Source organism: Rhinolophus ferrumequinum, chromosome 12, assembly GCF_004115265.2.
Source record: "Rhinolophus ferrumequinum isolate MPI-CBG mRhiFer1 chromosome 12, mRhiFer1_v1.p, whole genome shotgun sequence".
In the NCBI taxonomy this organism is placed as follows: Eukaryota; Metazoa; Chordata; class Mammalia; order Chiroptera; family Rhinolophidae; genus Rhinolophus; species Rhinolophus ferrumequinum.
Window position 1 is genome coordinate 47545160 of NC_046295.1, and position 19332 is coordinate 47564491.

Consider the following 19332-nt stretch of genomic DNA (forward strand, 5'->3'; position numbering starts at 1 on the left):
GACACACAGACCAATGGCATAGAACTGAGAACACAGAAATAAACCCATATATATAAGTATATACATATAATTTTTGATAAAAGAGCCAAAAACATAATGGAGAAAAGAAAGCCTGTTCAATAAATGGTGCTGGGAAAATTGGAAAGCCACGTGCAAAAGAATGAAACTAGAGTGCTATCTGTCATCATATACCAAAATGAACTCAAAATGGATCAAAGACCTAAACATAAGACCTGAAACAATAAATTGCATAGAAGAAAGAATAGGTACTAAGCTTATGAACCTTGGGTTCAGAGAGGATTTTATGAATTTGACCTTAAATGCAAGGGAAATAAAAGCAAAAATAAATAAATGGGACTATATTAAACTAGAAGGCTTCTGCACAGCAAAAGAAACCATCAACAAAACAAAGAGACAACAAACCGAATGGGAGAAGATATTTGTAAAAAACGCCTCCGATAAAGGGCTAATATCCAAAATATATAAGGAACTCATACAACTCAACAACAAAAAGACAAACAATCCAATTTAAAAAATGGGCATTGGCTGGCCTGGTGGCTCAGGCAGTTGGAGCTCCTTGCTCCTAACTCCGAAGGCTGCCAGTTCGATTCCCACATGGGCCAGTGGCCTCTCAACCACAAGGTTGCCGGTTCAACTCCCGCAAGGGATGCTGGGCTGCACCCCCTGCAACTAGCAACGCAACTGGACCTGGAGCTGAGCTGCGCCCTCCACAACTAAGACTGAAAGGACAACAACTTGACTTGGAAAAAAGTCCTGGAAGTACACACTGTTCCCCAATAAAAGTCCTGTTCCCATTCCCCAATAAAAATATCTTTAAAAAAAAAAATGGGCAGAGGACATGAACAGAAACTTCCCCCAGGAAGACATACAAATGGCCAGCAGATGTATGAAAAAATGCTCAACTTCACTATTAGGGAAATGCAAATCAAAACCACAATGAGATACCACCTTACACCTGTTAGAATAGCTATTATCAATAAGACAATTAATAACAAATGTTAGAGAGGCTGTGGAGAAAAAGGAACCCTCATAAACTGCTGGGGGCAATGTAAATTGGTATAGCCACTATGGAAAAGAGTATGGAGGGTCTTCAAAAAGTTAAAAATAGAATTACCACGTGACCCTGCAATCCCTTTTCTGGGTATCTACCCAAAAAATCTGAAAGCATTTATCTGTAAAGATATATGTACCCCTATGTTCATTGCAGCATTATTCACTGTGGCCAAGACATGGAAAAAAACAAAGTGTCCTTCGATAGATAATTGGATAAAGAAGATATGAAACATATATACAATGGAATATTAGCCATAAGAAAAAGATGAAATATTGCCATTTGTGACAACATGAATGGAATAAGTGAAATAAGTCAGACAGAGAAAGTCAAGAACCATATGACTTCGCTCATAGTGTGGCATATAAAACTGAAAGCAACAAACGAGCAAGACAAACAAAAAAATCATAGACACAGACAACAGCTTAGTGGTTACCAGAGCGTAAGAGGGGAGAGAGGCTGGTAGAAGAGAGAAAACAGAGATATTTGGTGACCATATTATCACCAAATATATGGTGATAGAAAGAGAACTGACTCTGGGTGGTGAACACACAATGCAATATATAGATAAAGTATTATAGAAGTGTACATTTGAAACCTATATAATTTTACTAACCAATGTCACACCAATACATTTAATAAAGATTAACAAGAAATAAATTTAAGTATGCAAGTACTCATAGATTATGGTTTCCGTGAACTTTCTTAAAGAAACTACTAGAGAAAGAACTTTAGCCAATCAAGTGATAGATGGAAAAACTATGGCAAAAGGAGTAATAATATGTTTTGAATCTATTAATGAATTAAAATCTAAAACATCTCCAGGGATTCAGATTCCAGACCCAATTTTAAACATTATACCCCTGATAATGGAGAAAAGACTATCGGAACACTACTTGAAGGAAAGGAAAAGAAAAGATAGAAGGTAGGATACGTAGACCACTTTCCTCATATGTTAATTTCTGGGAGCAGAAAGAGATTATAAATAGCTGTGTCTAAGATAAAAGGGTAAACACTAAAAGATATATATTCAGTTAAAATCAAGTTGTGAAAGAGAAGGAAAGAAATTATGGAAGGTGTACAACAAAGTAATTTTGTATTATTTATAGTCTTCAGCTTGTTATAAAAGGAACCATTAAAACAAAAAAATACAAGTCTTCAGAAGAAATCAATAAAAAATAAAGAAAATAAAGAACACGCAAACCATACAGTGAAAAGATTTTTAAAAAGCACAACATAAAATACGATAAGAGGAGCTAAGAACACATCTAGCAAATCAGTCAGTGGATGTGATAGAGTCAGAGAACAAGCAAAACACAACCATACACTGAAAATGACTCAAAGAAGGGGAAAAAAAAGCAGTGCTCAAAGTCTTAATCTACCAAGACTGAATACGAGACAAAAAAGCAATTAATGTGTCCAAAAAAGAAGCAATGGTTAGGGTACAATCTCACACTCTGGGAAGCATAGTTATCTATGTACAGATGGTATAGATTAACATAAAGGCAACAGGGAGAAACACATATGGGAAGAGTTTGAGAAAGCCTTTTAGTCTATGACAGATCAAGTGGGTAAAGGTAAGGATAAGGAAGGCCAAAATAACCATGAATAATATGAATATGATTAGCATCTATTGAACTCGATAACCTGAATAGGAAACATATTGTGGCCAAGACTGCTTGTTGTCTCTAATACCTATTCTTCCCCATTTCCTTTAAAAGTAGAACCCTGAATTTTAGCAGAGCCTAAGCTTTCCCAGAATGAAGGTACATTTCCCAGTCTCCCTGTGGTTCTAGTTAAGTTCTTCCGTGTAGTTGAAGCTGTATGCAACTTCTGGGAAATGTCCTAAAGCAGGACAGGTTGTGGAGACTCTAGAGCTCTTTCAGGATGTTTTAAAATACATAAAATTAAGTATATAGGATTAAAAGGAAAGCATTTCTATTGAAAATAAATGTGTGATAGAATAGTGTATATGCATGTTTATTAACACATTAAGAAACAAGAAAAACCCAACAAGGTCCAGTGAGAAGTTCTTATAACGACCATAATTACAGTGCTATGGACATAAATCATATTGAGATATTTGCAACAGATATGAATTCTTTTTACTACTTGTACGCATTAACTGCATGTAGTGAGGGTGCTTTTGCATCTTTCATGTTCATTTCAAACTAGGAATTCTACTTCCTCTTGGTCTGTGGAATGGAATGTGTCCCTTTCCACCTCAGGTTCGTTTGGAAGTCTTCCCGCCCTTCCCCACCCAAATATATCTCTTAGTTATGAAGCAACTATAAATGAATACATTTGGGAGAACGTGGCTCTTTTTAATTATTTGTAATTGGATATCTTGGTTTTACTTCTGGATCTGCCCATAAATCTGCTAGTGGGGGAAATCAAATAATACCCAGGGATAAAGGCCTTAGCATCATGTTCATATAGATTCTTGAAATAAACAGCAAATGAGGGATGTTTAATCATTCCACTTAATTGTCTCTGAGGCTGATGTCATATGATTTTTCTAAAAGTGGTTGTTTTTTCCATCAGAATTCATCAGAGTCCCAGGTTATATTTAGAAGATGAAATGCAAATTAACTTCCAATGTAATTCTGGTGCCAGACTGGATAGGCTTGTGTAGGCTGGACAGTAGTGATTGTTGCATGAAATGTCCACTTGGTGGCACCACTCCATCAAGGCTGTAAGATACAGCTGCCATGAAGGCCAATGCTTGGCCCCACTTCTGATTGTGTCAGCCTCTTGGCTCTGGAAGCAGGAACCTGATTAAAAGCATTAATGTAAGCCATGGTCTCAATTTTATATAATATAAATGTTTACTTTATCTATTGTCTAGTGTGGTTATAGCTAATAAATAAATTCAATCCTTGTCCAAAAGCATTTTGAGATTGCTGGCCAAATATGGGACAAATTGAACACCCAAAAATCAAAAACATGAATAATGTCTGCAACTTGTGTCAAAGATAGAAGGATTGATGAGTGGATAGAGGGTAGTACAGATAAATAAATATACGATAAAGTAAGTGTAGTAAAATATTAATTGTAGAATGTAGGTGGTGGGAATGTAGGTGCTTACTATGTAATTTTTTCAACTTTTCTGTGTGTTTGAAAATTTTCATAATTAAATGTTGGGAGAAACAAATAATGTTGATAATTGATTTAAAAATATTGAATAAAAGAAAGAGAATGTTAGTCCATAACGATACTCAAAAAGAAAGAGCAAGATGAAAAAAGGAAAATCTTTTCAGGAGAATGTGAGGTAAGGAATATTGCAGAAGTGGAGATCACTGTTTTCCAGCTTGAAAAATAATAATTGATTCAGAAAAGAGTCATCAGTGGATGCTAAAACCATGGGGTGAATTGCATTGGGGAACTGGATATTCACACAGCTTTGAAGTATCACCCCACAGATTACTTTCTAATTAGAAAGAGAGAAGTGTACCTTTATAATAGAGTAGTCTGCTCATCACCACCCTAACCCGTCATCACCTATACTGGAATTAAATTTCGCCCAAGTCACGTATGTGTATTTCTTTATTAGTAATATTGTTATTTTTTACATGCAGTTTTTAGAGCCCGGAGCTAGCTAAAAGTCATATAAAAATAGAATGGTACACTCCAAAACATCAACAACCTACTCTAACAAGGTGGCCTCCACTCTTATGATAGCTTTTGATATTTGTGTTGATAATTTGTATTTGATAATGTGTGATCCTTTAAGCCTGGTTCTAATTTCCTGTTATTGTTCCTTGACTTTCTTTGACTTAGTCTGATTTGTTTGAATAGAGAAAGATATTCCCATAAGAACTTCTGTATGTTTGAGAGGGAGAAGCCCAGAGAAGTGTCAAAATACCCATAGAGAAGCTAATGCCAAGAGTGATGAAATGGCAATGCCTGGACTCCTTATTCTGGGCCAGGTACAGGCACAGTGCTCCATGCTTTCCCACGCACTACATTCTTCAACCTCTCCTTCCCTTGATTCTCTAATGTTTACATCTTTATTAATTTTTTATTGCCCTGAAGCCAAGAATTCACAGAAAAGCCTCCTTTTTCCTTCCATTAAAAACCAATCTTCTATCCGCACTTACTTGCTGTCTGAATGTTTGTGTCCCTCCAAAACTCATTTGTTGAAATTCTAACCCCGAAAGATGATGGTATTAGATGGTTGGGTCTTTGGGAGTTGCTTAAGTCATGAAGATGGAACGCTCATGAAAAGGCTTAGTGCCTTATAAAAGAAACCCTACAGAGACCCTTAGCTCCTTCCACCATGTGAAGACACAGTGAGAAGGCACTGGCTATGAATTAGGAAGAGGGCCTTCATGAGAATGCAGCCATGCTGACATCTTGATCTCGGATTTCCAAGATTTCATGAACTGTGTGACATAAATTTCTATTGTTTATAAATTACTGAATCTGTAATATTTTGTTATAGCAGCCAAAATGGACTGGTTCCATTTTCACTCTTATATTCACTCTTCCATCCATTCCAATATGGCTTCCATTCCTACCATACTATGGAAATCACCTTTGCTAAAGTCATCAAATGGTTTCCATTTCCCTAAATCCAGTTCTCATTTTATCAGTGGACCACTTCTTCCCTAAAATACTCTTGTCCCTGACTTCTATGATATCATATTTTGCTAGTTACCTCCCAGACTTCTCCCTTTCCTGTACTGTATCAGTCTTTTCATTCAACTGTTAATGCTACATACAGTTCCTTGGGGCTCTGTCCCAGGCATTCTCATTCATTCATCTAACAAATATTTACTGTACACCTACTATGGGCTGGTTTCTGGGCGTTGTATATATGATTCCAGTTCTTAGAGAGTTTAGAAGAAAGTTGTCAACAATAAATTATACAATTGATTATCTAATTATAGTCATAATAAGAACTATTAAAAAGTTCAAGATACTGCTTCTCCAGGTTAATTGGGATAAATTTGGCTGTCTGAAATTCGGGCAATGCAACAACCCATTTAGTCATGGGGGAACTAGAAATGATCATATTAACTTCTTCCTGCAGTTGAGGAAACGAATAAAAAAAAACAAGGGTATAATCCCTTTGAACCTATCAATCAAAACTAAGAGTGTTCTTCATATCATTGCCTTCTCTGGTTTGTTTTTAGTAGGCAAATCTCCAGTACTCTGAAGGGATCAAACTTTTCCTGTCCTCGTAATGATTCATTCAGTATGTGGCTTTTAGCCTCAGCATCTGTGCCTGGCTGTCACCAACCCCTAACTTCCCTTCCCCCCATCTGGCTTTTTTCAGAAGCTTACACTTGTCCTCCCTTTCCTACTTCTTCCTTAACTTCCTTGTCATTTGCAGCCAAAGTCAAGGCCACATACAGTAGTCGATGCTTGGAGCATTGCAGACTACCTCTTACTCCTACTTGTGCTTTCTAAATTCTTTCTCCTAGGCTTCTCTCTTCGCTCCTCTTCCCTAAAGGCCTCTGTAGGGGAATGAGGAAGTGGACATGTGGGTCAGCAGGAAGCCTCACATTTTATTGGCTTTGTGTGCCTTTGCCATTTTCCCCTCCTTGCTAGATCCAACATACCATTAACTAGACCTTTGTTTCCCCCCTGCTTTGTCTGCATGGGTCTGGCCCTCAATTAAGCAATTTTTTATTTCAAATCTCCATGGCTGCACAAGGTAATCAAGTCATCTCTTCCTAACCAACTTCCTCCTTGCAGATGTTCCTGAATCAATGGACTCGGGTGGATGAGAAACTCAGGATGCAGTAACTTGAATTAGAAAATAAAAATTCTTTAAAAGCTAGTAAAGATATAAAGTGATATAATTGAAAGGGAGGCACACTGACAGGGAAGTAGGAGCCATCAGTGGACAACTGCACAACTTTATAGATTGTGCTGCTTGGAGCTTTGGTCAGGAGAGTAAGGCAACTGGATAGTCAAGAAGGAGAGCACATATATCTGTCTTGGTCCTTCTTGGACTACGAGTACGACTGACACTTTCCCATGGTGCAAAGAGCCTTGCCTCACATTAATGGGTTGCTTTCTGACCATGTTTCACAGAGGGGTTTATACCATTACTTTACTTACAACCCCTTATAATCTGTCAGGTTAGTTTATTCTAGAATGTTCCTGAGTCCACAGTGTATAGAAATTTGGTTTTAAACCTAAACTTATCATTGGTTTTGGATTATTGGGACCAGGATTTTGAAATTAGCAAAGTACCTTGAGGTAAATCAGAACTCTATTCCTGTGTACCTCTCTTTTCCACCCTTTCTCCCTGCTCATGCCTCTCATACCTTACCATTCAGTGGAGTGGGTAGAACAGGGTTGGAGCTCTCCCAGGTCGAGTTCCCAGATAACTGCCATTATTTGACCTGTCATACAGTTCCTTTAGAAAAAGCTCACAAGGCTTGTCTTTATTTGATCTAATTCAGAGCTCACCCACCATTATTTCCCTGGGAGCAATTGTTAATATAGGCACCTGCCTGATGTGGTGATAATTGGAGAAAACAACAAACTAAGCAATAATTTAAATAAAAAGCTGGGAATGATTTATCTATAAGGGGCTTTGAAAAGCCCTGCCATTCCTGGTCATCTAGATGCCCAGGCACACACCCAGCATTGTGTTCATGCCTGGGAACGACCTGAGAAGGACCAAAGCTCTCATCTCAGGCAGATCTCGAGACTCAGCAGAAGCAGGAAGCGCAGGTGAACAAAAAGTTGTATCCAGGTCCATAAGGTGCCTGCCTGAGCACGGAAGGCAAGCTCCCAGCATGCACACAGAGCCCTCAGCAAAGATGGCAGATGTGTTGGTTCCAGGCCGTTATCACCAACTTTACAGAAATAAAAAGGACATGAAGGGACTACTATGAACAACTGTATGCCAACAAATGAAATAACTTACATGAAGTGGGCAAATTCCTAGAAACACACAAATTACCTAAAATGACTCAAGAAGAATAGAAAAATCTCAAACCTATAACAAGTAAAGAGACAGATTTAGTGATCACAAACTTCCCAATAAAGGTCCAGAAAAAAATTTAAAAAGACCAAGGTGAAAAAAAAAGATGAACTACTAAAAGCAGGCAAATCTACCATTGTAACTTTACTTTTAACTTTGTGAAATAATTTAGTGGTCAGGTCCTTAACGGACAGGGATAATCAGATTGTTTGTATCCTCCAAAACCAAAAAATATGTAACTTACCTGTGTCATCAATACATGTGTCTACTAAGCACTTGAAATGTAACTAGTGCAACTTAGAACCTGAATGTTAATTTTATTTAAATTTTAACTAATTTCAATATAAAAAATGAACATGAGAGATTTATTTATGGAAAACATTTAAGTATGTTTGAAACTTGGGTATGAATCTACTTTTTCAAGTATACATTTTATGAAATCTAAATGTGGATCAAGTATTTCTGATAAAAATTTAGCATTAAAATAGCCACATACTGTAAGTGTAAGAAACACATTTTAGAGAGTGAAACAAAGAATATAAAGTATCTCAAAAACTTTACATTGATCACATGTTGAAATGATAACATGAGTAAATAGTCCCATTTTTGTTGTTGTCGTTGTTATTTTAAGGGAATCATTTCAGGAATGCTTGAATGAGGAAAAAATATCCTTAAATCCATCCCCTCTGAGATGTCATGGAAGTGACATGGGTTACAGTCTTCTAGATTGTTTTCCTTTAGATATAAGTAAGTATAGGTATGATCATACAGATTTGAGGAAAGAGTAGAGAACCCAATTTTTTTAAACCTCCTTCAAAAAAGCAAATTACTGTATTGTCACGTGTTTTCTGTGTTTTAATTCACTTATGGGAAAATGAAAAGCATCTAGATAGCTCCAGCCACGCTTGTCCTTAGCTTTGTGAAAACCTACTTAATAACCTGAGCTTGATTCATGTTGATCTCCCTGACTAGTGTGTTGGAGAAATAATACTCTTCCTCTTTACTTTGCATAATTACTTAATTACAAAACCTCAGGACTTTTACTTATATATTCAAAGTATCTGGGTTAGAAGTCCATGCCAATGTTTCAGTCCTTATATGACCTCTCAAATTTTGATCTCCATTTAACAAACTCTCCATACTTGGCTGGCTTACCAGGCAATCCTGGAGAGTAGGTCAACCTTGCTGGGTGTGTGTGCAGGATGGGTGCACATTTCTCTTCTAGTCCTGTCTCAAGACTTTCCTAAGTGACTGACTTCCTCATGTGCATGAAAAAACTCGAATTGGGATTCTAAAGGACACCTTTCAGTAAAAGTGTTCTTCCAAAAACTTGCCTGAATTTTCACCCTTAGAAATTCTGAGCTTTATCTGACCTCTCTTGCTGTCAACTTTCATGCCTCCCTCTTCTTTGGATCCTTACCGCTCCATTGAGTTTGGAAAAAATTTTCGGTTGTCATATTCTAAAAAGACTTATCCCAGATATGGACACTTGACAAATGTGATGTTTTTCAAGTGGGGAAAAGATGGTTTTTAACCCTTTTGCCGCAACAGTTGGATATATCCGAATAAATATTTCCATCCGCTGACTGCGCTGTTCTAATTTACCCCATGAGCTCAAAACAACTTTTCCCTCTACTATGGAGTTTGAGTATATTCTCAGGCACTTGAATCCAGCACCAGAAGTCCGTGAGTGCTGTCATCAACGCGCAAGAACAGGAAACACCTAAGGCCTTTGTAGCTGTTGAAATTGGGATGGGTTGGTACGCAGGCCAACATTAGAGTCATACTTTCAGGATACCTATTGGTTGACTCAAACTCCTGGTTTTAACACTGTTTTGAGAAGGGATGAATATTAACTAATTAGATCCTTCCTTCATTTTTCCAGTAATGATGATGAATTTTCAAAGACTGATTGGCTTGCAAAAATCAAGTCCATAATAGATTTAGTGAAGGGTACATATATTTCCACCTATAATAGCAATAAGGAATTGTGTGTGAATGAATCCATGTTGAAATTCAAAGGGTGTCTATTTTTTTCAAGCAATATCTTCCCAGTACACCAAATACAAAGTGGGGCATAAAGATTTGGTCGCTCTGTGATTCACGAACAGGATTTTTGTTGTGGTTTGATGTATATACAGGCGAACATTGATCTCAAGATAGTAAAATTTGGTTGGGAGCAAGGGTGGTGTCCAACTTGCTGAATGGATTTGAAGGAAAGGGAGATGTAGTTTGTACAGACAATTTTTATTCAAGTGTAGAACTTTTTGAGAGCCTAAGATTGAAAAAAATTGGAGCACGTGGTACAGTGAGTGCCAATAGGAGAGCACTACCTTCAGATATGAGGATTTGCAAGCTGGAACGTGGTGACCTCCTGGTGATGCGGAAAAATCATGATGAACAATGCTTGCTTGCACTTGGCAAGATACAGGGAGAGTTAACATGACTGTTGGGAATGGTAGTGACAGGGAAGTGCATGTAAGATCAAAAAAGGGAATGAGAACTGTAGGGAAACCAAATATTCAAATTCTGTACAATTCATTCATGGGTGGAATTGATTGTTTTGATCAATTCTGTGCCACGTCAATTCTTCCTCTTGATAGGAAGTCTAAGAAGTGGTATCAAACCATATGGCATTTTCTCATTGAAGTGTCTCTAGTAAATGGCTATATATGTTACAACATTCAAAACCCTAACAATAAATTGAGCCAGAGGAAATTCAGGGAAAAGGTTGTAGAGGGCTTATTGGATGGCTTTTCAAGAAAAGATGGTAATAAGAGGGGTTGCAGGATGTCTGCACTAAAAGAAGTTAGGTTGACAGAGCGCCATTTTCCCAGGCAATTTGAGGACGAGAAAAAGCAGCCTGACTGCTGAGCGTGCAGCATTCTGCCCTCCCAGTGTGCAGAAAAGGGGAAAGGTGTTTGCAAATGAAAACAAACCACGTATTATTGTGCTATGTGTCCTGGAAATTCCAGCAATGTGTGTTGTTCCTTGTTTTGAGAATTATCACTCAAAAGTAAAATATAAAAAAATCCTGTCAGTGTTCCAGAAAGGAAGTTTAGGAAAGCAGATCTATATTTTTGTGTTTTTCAAGAATGAATAACAATAGCAAATTTTTATACGTATAATAATGTCATATGTGTACAAAGCAGCTCAAATTGTTATCATTAAATACATAAAATAGTCAAAATATCAGCTTTTTGTTTCTTGTGGATTTCTGACACATTTTGAGAAAATCTTGAAATCAATTAATGCAGCGAAAGAGTTAAAGAAAAAGTGATGCTGAAATGATTGGATGTCTAGGTAGTAAAACAGAAAAATTGATTCCCATTTACAGTATGCATAAAAATCAATTTCAGGGGACTAGACGCCTCAATATAGAAGGCAAGGACAAACTTTTGAAAAACATGGGAGGGTATCTTCATGATTTTACAGGTTAGGAAAAGACTTCTTAAACAGGGTATATAAAATAGAAAAACCTGATAAATGGGACACAGTGTAATTAACTTTGTCCATTAAAATATTAAAGAGTGAAAGACAGCTTTAGAGTGGTAGAAGACATTTGTAAACCATATAACTGAGGAAGGATTTGTATTTGGAACATTTAAAGAACAGTTGTAAATCAATAAGAAAGAGACAAAATCCAATAAAGAAAGTGGGCAGGAGAGTTGAACAAGTATGTTGTACATAAAGATAAAGGAGGCATCTACTGGCTAATAACATATGAAAATGAAAATTAAATCTCAGTGATATACTCTGTTCCTACCAGAATCCCTGCAATTAAAAAGCCAGATGGATATTGGTGAGGCTGTGGAGTAATAGGAACTCGCACTCTGTGGATGGCAGTGTAAATTAGTAAAACCACTTAGGAAACCCATTTTGCCTTATTACTAAAGTTGAAAATACATAAACATCCTCAGTGACCTAGCAATTCTACTCCTTAGGTAGAACTCCAGAATAAACTCATGACATATGTACCAGGAGACATGTACAAGAATATTCATAGCTTTGTTGTTTGTAAAAGCTCCCAAAAGCTCCAAACTTAACAACACAAATGTCTACTAACAGTAAAAATAGATAAATTGTGTAATATTTATGGAGAATACTGTATACCAATGAAATTGAATGAACTCCAGTTACATATAACACCACAGCTGAATCTTCGAAATATAAAGATGAACTGAAGCAAAGAAGCCAGTTATAAAATGATTCATCTTGCCGAATTCCATATAAACATTTTACAATAAGCAAATAGTTGTTTCTTCTATGTTTCTACTTATATAAAGTTTGAATACAGGCCAAGGTAAGGCTTGGGGCTTCATAATTAGAACTTAAGGTGTAAAGAAAGCAGGGAAGACATTACCATTAAGTTGGCACAGGAGAAGGGACGCAGTTGTGACAGAATGTGCAGGATTGGAGCTTCCTGGCTGAGGGACGGCAATATTCTGTTTCTTAACCCGGCAGGCGCTTCATAATAAGTTGTATATTTGGTTTTGTGTGTTTTATTGTATGTTATATTTCACAATGAAAAACATTTTAAAAAATAAAACATCTTCTGCTACGATCCCATTCATGCCTCCTCTGAGCCTGTCTTTCTTCCACCCTCTCCTCTCAGCCACCGGGAATATCCGTTCTGCCCTCATTTTCTCCAGTCTCTTAACTCCTGTTCACACACAAACTCCTGTCCCTCCCCCCTCCCCACCCCCAGAGTCACCAGTAACTCTTAGTTGGCAATTCAGATGAACTTCTCTCATTCTATGGGATCCTGTGCTTCATGGAGGAGTCTTTGCTTCTGACCCCGTAGCTCTCCTTTCCTTCGGCTTTCCTTGAGTCTTCCCTCTCCTGGTTCTCTTCTTCCCCTCCCTGTGGCCTCTCTGCTTCATCCTCTGCCTTCTCTAATGTCCCCGATCCTTCAACATTGGGGCTTCCCAGCTTTCCCCCCATGTGGTCTCATCCACACCTGTGGCCCATCTCTGTGCACAGGGCCCCCAGATAGATGCATAAGCTTCCTTCTTCATATCCATCTTTAGCTAGATGTTCAGAATCACCTGAATTTCAACCAACAGGACTTAAAAAGACCTCACTCTCTTCCTTGCTCCAGTCCTATTCCTGGATTTCCTATCTAAACAAAGGCAATCACTTACAGGTTGACATCTCAAGCTAGAAAGGTTGATGTCACTCTCCCTAACCTACCAACAGCTACGATTATTATGTTCACTCTGTATTCTAGGCACTTGTTATGGTCTGAATATTTCTGTCCCCCCCAAATTCATGTTGAAAATCTAATGCCTAATGTAATGGTATTAGGAGGTGGACACTTGGGGATATGATTATGTCATGAGGGCAGAGCCCTCATGAATGGAATTAGTGCCCTTATAAAGAGGCCCCAGAAAAGCTCCTGTGCCCATTCTGTCCTTCTGAAGACATGAGAAGTGAGAAGATGGCTGTCTCTGAGGAAGTGGGTCTTTACCAGACCTGGAATCTGCTGGTGCCTTAATCTGGGACTCAGAACTGTGAGAAACAAATTTCTGTTCATAAGCCACTCAGTCTGTGATATTTTGTTATACAGCCTGAATGGACAAAGACAGAACTGTTTTTTTCTTCTTCTTTTTTTAACATATATAGCATACATTTAAAAAACTTAAATTATTAGCTCCTTTATTTCTCTCAACAACCTTGACATAGGGTATTATCTTTCCCTACAGATGAGAAAACTGAAATCTCCAGAGCCAGCAGCTCTTACTCCATCATCCTGACTCCTGTGAATTCCACTGCAGAAGGGTCTCTTTATCAGTCGTGCACTTCCACCCTGCATGGGTTTCCACTGCCTCTAACCTAGTGCGGATTGTTATACTAATCTCCTAACTGGTGTCCCAACCACACACAAATCTCTTTCCATTTCTGTCCACCTTCAACAGGCCTAGTACTCTTTAAAAAAGTAAGAATTCGACTGTAAATTCTGATCAATTGCCTTAGCACACATGGGGGCCACCTGATCTGGAGCCGACCTGTCCCTTTCCCTACTCTCCAACATCTCCCTGCCTCCACATCTGCTCCATTCCATGCACACAGGCTCTTTCAGGCCCCTGGGCCTGGGCACAGTTGGTTCTTTTTGCGTGCAATGCTCTTCTGACACCCCTCCCTGTTCAACCAGGAAATCCCTGCCTACCTTGTAAGCCCTCAGTGATGTTCTTGCTCCCTCTGTGATGCTGTCACAGACTTACAGTCAGCTCACCTCCACCTGCATTTATTTACAATGTACTTGGTGCCAACCTCCAGCAATTTTTGTTTGCTTTATGTCACATTATATTATAAGGGCTTATTTGTTTCTGCCTGCCTTGTTGCTTAGAGGCCAGAATAGTGTGATATTCCTTTTTGACTTGGGATCTCTTCCTGGTGGTGGCCACATCTAGAGGGCAGTTAATGGTTTTCCTGAGTAAATACATGCCTCTGGAAATTCTTGTTGAAAAGCAAGCATTAGAATCAATAACCTGGTCACTGCTGATGGGTGTTAGTGTGGTGCTCTGCTGGGTTTGAGACGCCCTACACTGTACCCGGAAGCCTGACAGGTTCTGTTTTGATAGAACAGAGTAAGGGATAGAAAACAGGGCTATGGTTGGTAGCTGTGTGTCTTCCTCACTGACTGAACAGCCAATTGCTGGTGACATGGACCTTTCTCCTTTGCTGACACCTTTGTCTTCCTGCCATATTCACTTTGACTCTATATCCCATTCCATCCCTTTTATTATCTTGGCTTGTAATAGGCCCTCTCCTTTATGCTTTTTTCTTACTTAACCTTTATGAAAGAGATCAGGGTATGCTACCCCAAAATATGCCACTTTGGCGTAAGAATTTTTTGGAGTTGAAGGCAGTTGAGAGAAAACAGACACAGAAAGAGCGCTCTGCTTTTCCTCTATCTGCCCCCTAAACAGGGCACAAATTTCCCTTGGGCAGGTGTCCCCCTCTCCCATACCAGAAAGAGGTAAACAACCCTTATCATTGGAAACGGAGATGACACCAAGCTCAGACTGCATAAACAAAATTTAACTTCCGTTAGTTCCCCCATATAGTTCCCAGTCACTTGCCCACAATTTATTGGCCCTAGAAGCCCGACTCCTTGTTCCTTTGTCCAATCACTTTTTCACAATTAATTGTTCTTTGCTAAAATGGTATATAAGCCCCTGAGTCTTACTGCTTCTTTGGGTTTTTCACTTCTTTTCTATAAAGCCTAGCGCAAGTAAAATTAAAAATATTAATGAAATTAATGTATGCCTTTTCTCTTGTTAATCTATCATTTGTCAGTTTAATTCACAGACCTCAGGCACGAAAGCTAAGAGGGTAGAGGGAAAGTTTTTCTCCTCCCCCTACACTGATAATCTACGGGATGGGCATCACTGTGACCAATGTGCAGACAGCTGACCTGAGGCTCAGGGACGTCACAATAACTGGGGGTGGAAAAGTCAGGACACATGTCAAAGCCCATTTACCGTCCTTCTTCCTTTCTTTGCTAGTGCCTAAAAGTTGGTTTTGCCTGTTTAGCCACCCTGAAGTCCAAGGAGTTGCTGGCATCTGCTCATGTGGGCTCCCATGTTGAATGTCAGCTCAGGAAAGGAAGCACATATGGGAACAGCCCCGAAAAATCCCCAGCCCAGACCCAGTCAGCACAGCCTGCTGTTCCCCAGTGACGCCACTCCTTGAACTCTGCGTCACCCAGCCCTGGGCCAAGCAGCATTAATCACTCAGTGAGTTTTGGTTGGTGACATGAGACTGGTTTGCATAACCCAGCTGCACTGGTGCAGGCATCCAGGCCACCATCTGACAGGGGCTCTGGGACCAGGTTTAAGAGAAAGAAACCCTGAGGTGTGACTACATCTGAAATCCCCCCTCTTTTCTCTCCCTTTCCCAGTCTGCAGAGAAATAGCGTGTCCCTATCTCAAGCCAGTGAGACAAAAGCAAGAGAAGATAGTTTTGTTTCTAAGTGACAGGGCAAGTCAGGGATCAAAACAGGTTCGTTTAAAAGAGACTTTTCAGGTTTGTCAACCCAAGAAGAACCCAAGAAGGAAAAACAATGGGTTTAAAGACTGCCGTTAAAAATCTTATTGGATTCCAATAATCTCAGTGCTTTAGTTAAAGAACGTGCCAAGGAGGCAAGGAAAGAGTATTATTTCCATTTCCTTGGTCTTAAACAAGATGAAACTTGTGCTCACCTGGAAGCCAGCGTTTCTGTAGCCCTCTGCTCTGCCGGTGGTCACGCTCCCCAGCTCCATGAGCTCTTTGCTGCTCATGGAATTGGCTGGGCTCCGAATTCCGTTCAGATGTCTGGTCTGGAGGTTCACTGTCCCTGTGAAAACAAGCACGGCCTCTGCTGATGTCAGAATGCCACTTGCTGTTGTAAGGAACTGGGCACCGCTTCAGTTTGGAAATTTCAATGACCCTGGTTGGGGTGGGGCCGGACAGGTGGGTGGGGTGGAGCCTTCCAGTGCAGATCCACCCACTGCATTAATCCTCCCCATTGCTCCAGCCAGCCCAGTTTCACGCTGGGGAGAAAGCTGTTGTATTGCACAAAACAGAAAAAAAGTTTCTTTACAGTTCTAAGTGAATGGTGCTGCGGAGTAGGAGTGGTGGGGGTGGCAGGGAACGTAGACCTGGCTGCAACCAAATGACCACTGTACCGTGCCGGATACATGCTTGGTACTTTATAGATGATGGTCTTGGTTTACTTTCACAAAGAAAAACTGAGGTGCTCAGGGTCAATTTGCTAATAAAGGCACAATGAGAAGTCAAATTCAGGTCTGGTGAATTCCAAAACCTTTTTATTCCATCCTTGTCTGCAGACTGGATTGCTTTTAAAAATCCAACTCCTAGAAACGCAAATATGCCACAGATTAATGAAAGGTGACCAACTGCTCACTTAATACAAGGATTCTTTGCTTTATGAAATTATTAGCTGTAGGAGTCTTTCAAAATAGCAATTCCCCCTAGTACATTTAGAATAAACTATTATGTATCTATTAATTGTTATAATTGTGTGGTCAATGTGGAAATGTGGAAAATGCCTACGATAAGTGAAAAACTACAATTAATAAATTGAATACTTCATACACTGGACAAAAGAAGGGAAGAAAATATCAAATATTACTGGTAGTTATTTCTGGGTTTTATGGGTTGTTGTTATTTTCTCCTTTATACTTGCTGGGTTTTTTATAAAGAGCACTTGATGACTATTATCATGATATGGGCTGTATAGACACACACACACACACACACACACACACACGTTAAAAGTTTGCTGGAACCATATTGCCTGAATTCAAGTCCTGACCCTACCACTTACTGTAGCAAACTATACCTCAACAGCTAAACCTAGCCTGCTGACTTTTTACTACAACCTGAGATTTAAGAATGACTTTTAGATTTTTAAATGGTTGGGGCAAAAATCAAAAGGATGAATATTTCATGGCACATGCAAACGATATGAAATTCAAATTTCAGTACCTACCAATCAAATTTCACGGGAACACAAACACACCCATTCATTTATGTACTGGTTTTGGTTGCTGTTGTCCCACAAAGGCAGGGCTGGGTAGTTACAACAGACATTGTGTGGCTCAAAGGCTAAAATATTCACTTGCTGGCCCTTTATAGAAATTCTGTAATGACCCCTGACTTACTAGCCATGTGAATTCAGGCAAGTTACTGTGTTGTCTGGGCCTCAGGTTCTTTATTTACAAAATGGGAATAATAGTACCCATTTTACACTATTATTGAGATGACAAATATACTTAAAAACACATGGAATAGTGCCTGGCATATAGTAAATTTGTTGTTATAATACTTCTTTTAAAATGTTTTTTTTTTTTTTTTTTTTTAAAAACACAATGACCTCTAAACAGTGATTTGCATGTGTTTTAGGTACATCTTTCTACCTGAAGTCAGGTACACCTATGGTTGGGCAAGTGTTATGTTGCATTTACACGGGAAAGCATAGCACCTCTCTGCGGGACTGGGGGTCGGGTCAGTCTCTCCCCAAGTCCCCACTGTGTTGGCATTGCAGGAAAGATGACCCCTGACTTCTAGCTTACTTTGTGTTCCCAGACCCCTATTCCAAGTCCTCCCCATTTGTCAGCATCATCCATGCTTTCTTTATTCTTTATCTCTTTTTTGATTTTTTATTGATTCTCTGATGAATGCAGACTTGGGAATTTTGATCAGTTCTTTCCCCATTCTTGTGATATGCCACAATAAGCAGTCACCGTGTTACCAAATGCAAAAAGTCCAACTGAGTGATCAAGAGAGGTGCAGCGAAATAGAAGGTAGATAATGTGGCAAACTTCCATGTAAAACTGTTGGAACAAACCAGTTGTTGCAACCAGGTCGTATAACTTTCATGAACCCAAGACTCAATCTACCGGTAGTTTAAGGTTATGGAGAAAACTTACTCTCAGGAGGAAAAGAAAAATCTTCATTTTTACCATTTATGGTTATAACTACAGAAACTTGACTTGAGAGCCTGACATTCTTGTAGGCATATGAACCTTTTGTAATTATGCAACAACCCAATGTTTTTACTGCCCCTTGGCTGTACTCAGTAAGCTTGAAGAGAGCACATCACTGTGCAGGCAAGAACACAGTACAGTGGTGATTAAAAGATAGGGACCGGTCCCTTCCATTCTCCAACTACATCAGCTAAAAGGAAACATGGAGACATAATTAGAGTAAATGGCACATACAACCATGATACTAAAATGCAAAAGTGATGGTTATATGCAGCGAAGTTTTAACTTTAAAAATGTTATCTCTCTGAAGCCTATAGCTACAAGCCTTTAGAACTAATGAAAATTCAGACTTTCTTTGCAGCACACGAATTCACTTGATTTATGGGGCTATCTCTTAAAATGATGGTGTACCTTGGTAGAAGCTATGGTTCATTTTTCCCTATTTGGAAATAGAAATTGTGATCAGAAAATGAGGTGAAAGACCCTTTCAACTTTATAAGACTACATTTTAAATCATTCCATAGTCATGCAAAATGAGTATTTGTAAGGAATAGCTTGTGCCAAGACCTAAGAAACGTCTCTTAACTCCTCTGAGTCAGCTATTTTCATTGCTGTGTCCCTCAAACTCAGTTTTAAACTTTGAAGCCATTGTGTAGCAATCAAATCACTGAGCTTTTTTTTCCAAATGATTTCTATATCCTATCCATTCCCCAAGCATTGGCTTATAAACTGAGAACCCATGAGCTGTATATGTACAAGCTCGTTAAAGAAAAACAACAACATATGTTTCAAGTGTATAATTCTGTAATAATCATCTA

General features: G+C 39.0%; 1 protein-coding gene across 1 annotated transcript in view; it reads right to left on the reverse strand.

Annotated features, from left to right (window-relative positions):
- Nucleotides 1-16412, reverse strand: part of SLC28A3 (solute carrier family 28 member 3) — a 51019-nt gene extending 34607 nt beyond the window's left edge. The window contains exon 1 of the mRNA XM_033123257.1: nucleotides 16226-16412. Coding sequence (XP_032979148.1) covers nucleotides 16226-16303 — 78 coding nt within the window. The 5' untranslated portion in view covers nucleotides 16304-16412. The remainder of the gene's footprint in view (nucleotides 1-16225) is intronic.
- Between the last annotated feature and the right edge of the window lie 2920 nt (nucleotides 16413-19332).